Below are 9,801 nucleotides of genomic sequence, written 5' to 3' on the forward strand. Positions count from 1 at the left end.
CAACACGCCGCGCTTTCTAGTTGATTTCAGAGAGGTGGTTGTCGAACAACAGCCGATCGCAAACTGTACAACTCAATCATAAATTACAGTTGAGAAAGTCTCTCTTATCTGCGCCGTCTCTTGCGCGCCGCATCGCGGGCACGTTCCTCTTCTCGACGACGACGTTTGGCGGCGCGGGCGCGCTCTTTTTCCCGCACCGCCGGGTCGGCGGCCCGACGATAGACGCTTGCTCGCCGTGTCGCGGGCACGTTCTTCTTTCTTCTCGGAACGGCGAGTCGGCGGCACGACGCCTATGGTCACATTCACGCCGCTGCTCTCGACGTCATTCCTCGTAAAATCGCTGTTCTTCGGCCGTACTAGGGAGCGTATACATGCAACGCTCAGCGCTGCATTTAGGCTCCCTAGGGCGTACGAACTACTCGCGCCCATCTCATGGCGAAGGTGGAGCTAAAGTGAGACCGCAACTTCATCTGCTTGAACGTATGACATTGCGCGCATGCGCGCGTGGGCTGTATACGGAGAAATACGTTCGAGCAGATCAGAGACGACGACGACGAACGCGTGAGCACTGGCACGAGCGCGTTCGTGCGGTTGCGCCGAGGGGGCCAACGAGCTGTTGATGAACACGACGACGCTCGAGCCATTGGTGATGATGATATTTTTGTTCGCGGACAACGGACATGCCGTAGCTATATACAGCTTCGATGTAAAATCTACCAGCGATAGACAGAACGGTCGCTTTTCGGTCAAAGCAACCATTCGCGTATATTGGCGACCGGTCGCTTTGAGACCAACGTGACCGCGCAATCTCCGCGATGAATCGCTGGTCTAAAAGAGAGGTTAGGTCTGTGTTAACCCATAGAAGTTGGCCGCCGTGAGTGTCAGGAGAATGCCCTGACCATGTAGTGTGCCAATAGTCGTCTATCTAGTACCTGGACCAGCTTCACTGTGCGCTGCACCTGCGGCAGCATCCTGGGCGACCAGGCCTGCACAAGCTGACCGCGAGTATAGTGCCCGGACAGTTCGACAGCCACGCGGCTATCGACGGAGTCGAGCACAGATGCCGGTGACAACGCCGCCAGCACGGCGAGCGCGTCGCCTACGTTGAAGCCTTGTGTGCCGGCTGCGCAACACCGGCGCGTGTGACGCGTCACGTCGGCCAGGAACTGCGCTCTCGAGCTGTTCTTGAGGATCACGTTCTGGAAGTCAGCCTGCGCCGTAAGAGATCACGAGTGAGCCCGCGAAATACCTCGAACTTGTGAGTGGGAAAATTGAAATATGCCTCAAAGCAGCACCTGGCTGTGTGTGCACAAGACACAGACACGTGGTTTCAAAAGACAGTTGTGCCCTGTAAAGACAGCGTCGCAGTCGAAGAGCGTATGGGTTTTCTAGTTAATACGCTGTAGTTTTCGGTACTAAAACTGGCGTACCGAAGTAAAATACATATCTGTATTGCGATTTTCATTTGTATATTTTCGTCTCTGATTCAAACAGTTTTATGATTCATACATAACTGTAGTTCAAGCTTATACCAAAATTATAGTCATACAGAGTTACTTCGTGCAAACAACATGTTATTTAAACGTCCATGTTATACTTTCAAATGACCCGCCACGGTGGCTTAGCGGCTATATGGCATTGCGCTACTAAGCACGAGGTCGTGGGTTTGGTTCCCCGGTCGAGGCGGCAGTTATTTCGATGAGGTCGAAAATGCTCGTGTACTGCACGGCGAGAAACCCTAGATGGTCAAAATTGGCAAGGAGTCCTTCACTATGGCGTACCTCATAATCAGATCGTGTTTCTGGCGCGTCAAACCCCCAAATTGAATTTTCATACTTTCAACACTAATTACATATTGTCAATTCATTACTTTCAATACTTGCCTGGATAACGGCTGCCCATTTCAGCATATAAGCATTTCTGTTTGATCAGTTTGACACAACTGTAGAAGTAAATTAAAGGCAGAAAAATTGTTATGATGACGCGAATAAAAAGAAGACTTTGTCCTGGTTCGGCAGAAATCAAACCCGTCACGTACCAGCACCTTTCCAAGGGAGTTTGCCAAGTGAGCTAGCCAGAAGGCTAGAAGAAGGCAGCACGAGTGCAAACTAGCCGACGTATAATAATGATGCTGATGATGCCATCAAAGTTTCTTGGAAACTAAGATTTAAGCAGGCAAAATTTAGTATTTAAAATGCTTCCAGCGTCTGGGGTTACGCTGTTTAGACTGAACCAGTGATAACTAGCCGACATATAGTAATGATGCTGATGACACCGGCAAAGTTTCCTGGAAACCAAGATGCAAGAGGGAAAATTTAGTATTTCCTTCCAGCGTCTGGGGTATACGCTATGCTTTGACGGAATCGGGTCTGTGTTTCTTACCCATGGAAGCATAGAGAGAAGGCATGTTTCCCACGGCACGATGGTGACCGGGCACTGTGCCCTCTGGAGGACAATGTGCGCAGCTTCAGGGTCAGTGTGGAAATTGAACTCCGAACCCGGCACAACGTTACCTCTGCCTGCGGTAAACGAAACGTTGTTAGACAATACTCACGCAGCGCAACAACGATACGGAGGAAATGAAGAGCTGCCCTAATATACGTCTAGGGCTTCAAACTACAAATAAGGGCTCTGGCGGCCGGCGTAGGTACGCTTTAGAACCGCCAAATGCGGGAAGTTCTATCCTTGTTGTTGTAAATGAACGTGATTAAAGCGTAGGTGTGCATACACCACTCAAGAAGTATCTCAACAAGACGAATACATGTGCCGTTGAACTGATTCATTCTATTTTTCAGCTCCATGTCTATTGTAATACTCACGGTTTCAAGCGCGAGGAAGCGCTGATGCTGTTGTGATAAGTGTGCCTGTACGAAGTGCAATGGGTCAACAGGGCATTTTTGGCGAGATAGGCTCATTCCTGTCTGCTATCTCTCACCATATCTGTTAAATGAAATTACAATTGAATGAACTGAAACAACCTTCCCACTGACTGGCCTATTGTCGCAGCTCCCATCAAAGACGTCTACAAGTAGCGTCGGTAGACAGCAGGTTGAAACCATACAGTTGCAGTCACGGACGAAGCAGTCACGGACGAAGGCAAACTAGGGGAAGAAACTTCACGTGACAAGCGGAAACTCTAGTCGTAATAAAATAAAGGGAACACAATCTATGACAAAGCACCGCCGCACGCGACCATGTCACTTGATGGGCAACCGGTAGATTTTGATTGCCTCATCTGGTTGCGTTGGCAGCTTCATTGCATAGAATCAGCAATCTGACATATGGAGCTACTAAAACCTACCACGAACAAAGAAATGACAGCCTACAATTAGTGGAAGAGGTGCTTTTTCTATTAATTCGGCACTTCAGCAGTGCAATGAGCGAGTGAAAATATTAACAGAGTATGAGGAAGCTGGCTTACGCAAGATGACTTCCTGACCTCATAGTCATGTTACCATCTACTTTCCTTACTGTTCTTTTTTTTTTTTTTCCTTTCTTCACAGGCGCTGCCCGAAGATTCGCACCATGAGATTTCGGGATATGTCTCTATGCTAAGCAATGCATATTTCGTCATCATTCTCTGATCGACCAACTGATTTTTGCTCCTCATTGTGTGTTCTCCCGGGTAGACCATCGTCACAAGGTTGGAATTGCATCATAGACCCGCCGTGTTAGCGCAGTTGTTATGGCCTTGCACCGATAAGCCCGAGGGCGCAGGATCAAATTCCGGCCGTTGCGGCCCCATTTCGATGAGGGCGAAATGCCAAAACCTCCCTGTATTGGGTGCACGTTGCGGAACCCCATGTGGTGAAAATTAATCCGGAGTCTTGAAAGGCGTGCCTCATAATCATATCGTGGTTATGGCAAGTAGAACCCCAGACTTTAATTTTTAATTACACCGTACGACCAACATCTTAAGAGCAGAATCATCTGTGCAATTGTCACCATAGCTGACAAAGAAATCTCCAAGAATTGCTTAGTTAAGACTGTATAACGAAGCCGCTCCACCGTATGCTGTTTGTTTACAGATTTTTGCTCTTACGTTCCTATTCGGACAGACTGTAAACACTCCCTTCTGTAATGCCGTTTGGCCCTGAAAGTAAACGAATAAATTAGTATACCTTGTCTGTTGCCACCCAAGATGAACATCTCTCGCAGACTTCCGGTGAAGTGCGGGTCCACCAGGAGAGCGATGGCCACGTTAGTCAGTGGACCGAGCAGCACCAGGGTGAGCTGTCCGGGTCTAGCCCGCGCGAGCTCGATGATCTTCAAGGCTGCCGGCGTGCCGTTGCCTCCAGCGGTCGCCGCGGCGTTCACCCCGACGTCGTAGTGCGCGGACACTTCGCCGAAACTATCATGGCCGAAGTAGTGCTCCTCTTGTTTCCAATCGCCGTCAAGAGGTCGGTCGGCTCCTCGGTAGACGGGAATCTGCAGTATGCACGCAACGAGCTTTGTAGTCTTTAACCTTACCTGGTCCAGTTATCCCCTGCAGGAATCGCAACTCTTTGAGAGCCGTGTTGGACGTACAGCAAAATAACAAAACGAAGAACTAATCTCAGAAACTAAATCAGTCCCAATTCTAAACACATTACGAATGCGTATAGTGAGCAGAGCACTGGTTTAACTGTGATTAATCCTTACGGGCCTACACATAGAAGCACACTCAGATTAGGCCTTTGAGCTACACCTTTGAAACCTGCTGCCTAAAGATACATAGCGTTCTTATAGGTGGCGTGTCAATTCGTGGCTATTAATCACGCTCTATGATTGTAAAATCGGTAGTTGCAATAGACATAATTTTTCTACCATATTCTGAAATTGTAAAGGTTGGCACTCATTTAATGCGAAAAACTGTAATAAGAATCACTTCTCTTAGCTTTCCACTTCTCGTTCAGATGCACGGAATTCAACTTCCTCGCTTCAAAAATAATTTTCGGACCAAGAATTTGGACGAATCATGCAGTTTAATTCACAATGCGATCAGAAAAAGAAAACACGCCAGTGCTACAAACCCCGACGAAGCTTCACAGTTGATGATAGCAGGCATTTAACTTGGTAATCTGCTATCATATGTCATATTTTGCTCATTTGGCTTTCAATAATGATAACGGTGAGGCCTGTACGATAATTTTTATGCTCTCTCCTCGCCATTGCCACGTAAGTTCAATTTATTCCTGAATGAACATGGGTCACTCAATCCACCTTATATCGGGACAAGCTACGGTTTACACGAGGCCGACTTTTCCGGAGGACGCCACTTGAGATACTCGAGGGAATCGTCACCGGGCATGCGCAAGCTAATTACATGCTTCGCAGAAGACTAATTAAAGACAAGCTGGGCTACAACGAAAACAATTTTAAACTATATCATTCCATGAGGCTGCCGAGTTGGCAAGTAGAGAAGCATAAAAATACTACTTTCAAGAGAGTGAAAACTTAGGTTTGTTCGGTAACGCGCAACTAAAAGGACAGGCTGTGGACACACACAACGCTGATATGCTGCCACAAATTAATTTTTAATTTGTGGATGTTTAATTCGCGAATGTTTAAGCGCGACAGGTGGCCCCCGCAACAAGGCCGCACCTCAACGCTCACGCTTTTATCCGTCTTATGTGCCCGTGTTGCACGTCTCTTAATCATACGTACTGTCACAACGAACGTCTTACGACATCACGTGGGGCCGCGCAAAATTCCTTGCAACTAACTTACGTCCGTCCTGCCGAAGACCCGAAGCACACGCAGCGTGTTGTCTTGCGCAGAGTCCACTCTGGTGTTGCCAGCCACCGTAGTAATGGCTGCCACGTCCGCACCAGAGCCTAAGGCGAGACCGATAGCCAGAGCATCGTCTACGCCCGTGTCCACGTCCAGCAGAAGAGTGGGATTCGTCATGGTTGAACCACCCCAGGCCGACTCAATGCCACGACAGGATGCTCCCAGCGAGGCGACAAAGAACCACACGATTTTCGGCGTCATCAGATTCTTCCGGTTTGTTAAAACTAAATGAATGAAAGTAGAATAGACCTCAGAGGGGTTCAGCTTTGCCGTGTTTGGACGAGTTGTCTTGAACTCCCAAGTTCACGAGAAGAAAACCTCGACTGCTTTCCTGTTCTCGTCTTACAGTCTCAATTAGACTCTGTCGCAGACTCGCTTGTTAAGGCGAAGCCAGCAAACACAGCTCGCTGAGTTAGACTGTCTCTAAAATTCAGCACGAACTCAGCAATTTGTGGCGGGTACCATCAACTTGCAGATGTTTCCAAGAAGCTCGGCGCAGGTCGCGAATTTCTCCATTTCTGTTCATCAACAGCGCGCCGCACATGTACTTCCATCCAATAGGTCACACAGAGAGTACAGAGGAAGCATTCAGTTTGTGGCTATCGGCAGCTACTAGACGTTGTGACCTTGACTTGGCTGGAATCATCTGTTACTTGGGCCATCGGCGTGGTATCAGCGCTTTCTTCCTGTCGCTATATCTTTAGTTTTTTTTTCGGTTTTCTTCATCTATCCGCCATTGCGAGATAAAAACTGAGCCGATGACCTATAGTGACAGGGCCTGCATTTTTGTGAGACAAGAAAAAGGAAACTAGACTCGCATCTTGAAAGACCGCGATAGCGGTCGTAGCAGCTTGGTGTCAGCGACTGTAGACCCTCCGTGATAAGGTTGAGTGCTGACGCGCGTTCTGAGATTAGAGGTGATAAGTTAAAGATACTTCAAGTGCCGCACCTGGCCGCATGATGATCCCACTGCAAATAGACACTGCTCCCTAATATGTAGCACTCATGCATGTACAACCTTTCTTTCACCATGGTGCGTATGACGAGCTTTCTCACGAGACGCTAAGGAAAGCTACTTTTTCAATCTCTCCCTCAGTGAACGCACCTCCAGCGTACAGAACTCCTTGCATACGCAAACGTGCGTAATTTGTATTTGGGATGGTAACTTGTACGAAAACGTATTCATTTATTTCCAGAAAGTGTCGCAAGAAAGAAGAAGTAACAGCTGTTTATGGCGGGTTGATGCTTTCTAGATTTTATTAGATTTATCCTGCTAGGCTTTTTCTTTTCGTTCTTTCTTTGTCGTTCTTGTTCGTTCGTTCGTTCGTTCGTTCGTTCGTTCGTTCGTTCGTTCGTTCGTTCGTTCGTTCGTTCGTTCGCTCGCTCGCTCGGTCGTCGGTCGGTCGGTCGGTCGATCGGTCGTTTGTTCGTTCGTTCGTTCGTTCGTTCGTTCGTTCGTTCGTTCATTCGTTCGTTCGTTCGTTCGTTCGTTCGTTCGTTCGTTCGTTCGTTCGTTCGTTCGTTCGTTCGTTCGTTCGTTCGTTCGTTCGTTCGTTCGCTCGCTCGTTCGTTCGTTCGTTCGCTAGTAAGACTATGCATCCAGCCGATGCCCGCATTGCGCAGATATTTTGTTAAAAACGCAAGCGCAAACGCAAGGAACCCAACCCTTTTGGTCAGACTCAGTCGTATTGACCCGCTTCAACATAGACGCCCATTACTTTCACGTTTGATCAATACCCTTACCGAAACGGGTGCGACCTTTTTGTAGACTTTGTGTAGGCTATCTGACATTCCTGTCACTTTGTTGTAGATCGACAGGTAACCTCCCTGTATACGAAGTCTGCACATTTTTCTGCATTCGTCCTGTGGCCTTTCTGTAAAATTCATCTGAAGACATTTGGAGGCTTGAGCACACAGACATTCTGCACACTGTGTGTGGTTGCCTTGTATATAGCCTACCTCCTGCTATCTTTGTGATGTCTGGTTAAACAGAAATTCTGCATAGCTTCTGTCATTACATCCTGGAGACTTTCCAAGTATGCAAACAATCTGCACATTTTGTGCAGTTACCCTGAAGATAGATTATATCCTGCAAGCTTTCTGACGACTGTGTATGCAGGCACTCTGAGACAGCTGAGAGGTAACGCTTGCACACTGGTCAAGTAGTGCGGTCTCAAAAATGTAACACTCCGCATTTTGTTGGTTACTTGGGGTACTACGAGCCAGGCTCTCGTGCATTAATTTCTTCGTATGCTGCGACTGCTTTTTTAAGAACGTAACTTTGGCGATGAAAAACGCGCATTTACATTTTTATTCCTCGCTGTACCTGACGCACTATGTTTTTTTTTTTTTTTTTTTTTTTTTTTTTTTTTTTTTTTTTTTTTTTTTTTGTCCGCGAATGATGTCACTGTGTGAAGTCGCTTCAGCTCCCAAAACATGGCATCCTAATTTTGATTGATGAATTACGTCATTAACATCATTTCCGTGCTACCCTAAATTAACAGTTCTTTCTTGATTTACGCCTTACGTTAATTTCAGAGAGAGACATATCGTTTGCTCACGCAGACAAGTCATAATTGAAAGCAGCACAGCTGTCCACTAGGCCTATTCGAGGCTCGCAAAATCGTGGCAATATATTGTAGATAGTGATGGTGTCGCTCATTCTTGTGTGTATCGCGTGTGTATTGGATGTTGGATGTCATTCAAAATTCTGCCTTTAGCGTTTCTCCAGTATTCGCCGTGATTACCTGCATTTATCAAGTGTGTGTTGAGGTTAGAATACTTCCATTAACGTTTTCCGCTCCCAACATTTCTATGCTGTCGAGCATACCGATTTGGGCGCTCCAAATTTTCCACGGCTATGCACTTTTGCTTCAATGTTTTTTTTTTCTTTTTTTTTTTACTTCTATGTACGGGAGTGAACCTAAAAGGGGGAAATCACTCGATTACAAACGATTTCCTAGACTGTTATTCTCGCTTAGTTATTTCTTATTACAATGTGGGTTCTGCAAACTTTCTGCGTCCTCTGACTACAGAAGTTCTGGAGACCTTCCGCTGAAATATGCGCGCCGATAGGTAGCAGGGAGGTAAAAAAGGCCGGCTGAAAGTCTACAGTTTTGCTTTTAAGATGACAGGACTTCCGGCATTCCATTTTGTAGCAGCAGCTGGCAGGCAGAAGTGGTATGGTTTGCTTTTCTTTTTTTTTTTTTTTTAGAGCAGCAGCGGTGCGCGCAGAGCCGCTGCTTCTGGTTTTTGTTCTTTCGCCTCGCTTACATGAATGTGACAGTAACGTGTTGCATTCTTTGGCGCGTCACGGTAATTAACATGTGACAGCGTTTACATGTAGCGCATCTGCCCTTGTCCGAAACAAGCCAGAAGCTGTTTCCGGCAGTTTGTATTTAGCCAGAAAATGTAGCAGCCAGATCTCCTCCAGTGCTAGATCACTGCACGGGCTCAGGCTTACCCGAAAGCCCGAGCCCGGCCCGGCCCGTGGGCCGAGTCGGGCCGGGTAGGGCAGTGTTTTCACGGGCTCTGGCCGGGCTCGGGGACGGCATGTGGTTTTTGACCCGAGCCGGGCTCGGGTATTATGACGCAGGCCCGGGCCGGGCTCGGACTTTCTAGTGGTGTGCATGTAACGTGCAGCGAGTTATCACCGCGCGTAAATCTGAAAAATCTGTTGCTACGGCGCAGCTGGAAACAACTAGCAGTGCAACTCTTGTGTACTTCCCTTTCCTTCCGTCGTATTTTGCGCTGTTTGAACAGAATGTAAAATTCTAGAAAGACCGAAGTCACCTCAAACCAAAGGACGCCCTTGTATTGCTTACCTAAATCAACGTAATTATTGCTTTAAGCGCGGTGCAAGCGCGTTCGCCACTTCCAGATTCTTCAAAGGCGAATTGGTAAGACGATGACTGGTAAGGTAAGATAATTCGTCACGTGGCTGAAATATAGCGCTGCGTCCATTCATGATGGCACGCATGTTCTCAACCGGCCGCCTTACAGCAGCACATTACGCTGCACCATGGAGGA

The 9,801-nt window shown here is 47.4% G+C and overlaps 1 protein-coding gene across 1 annotated transcript; it reads right to left on the reverse strand.

Moving 5' to 3' along the window:
* Positions 1–315: 315 nt before the first annotated feature.
* LOC119445134 (uncharacterized) lies at positions 316–6,368 on the reverse strand. Its single transcript, XM_037709457.2, has 4 exons — positions 5,710–6,368; positions 4,122–4,428; positions 2,383–2,519; positions 316–1,211 (listed from the first exon to the last, which is right to left on the reverse strand). Exons 1-4 carry the CDS (start codon positions 5,971–5,973, stop codon positions 882–884), a joined length of 1,038 nt encoding a protein of 345 aa, XP_037565385.1. The 5' UTR covers positions 5,974–6,368; the 3' UTR covers positions 316–881.
* Positions 6,369–9,801: the final 3,433 nt, after the last annotated feature.

The sequence above is a fragment of the Dermacentor silvarum genome, chromosome 3, assembly GCF_013339745.2.
Source record: "Dermacentor silvarum isolate Dsil-2018 chromosome 3, BIME_Dsil_1.4, whole genome shotgun sequence".
Lineage (NCBI taxonomy): Eukaryota > Metazoa > Arthropoda > Arachnida > Ixodida > Ixodidae > Dermacentor > Dermacentor silvarum.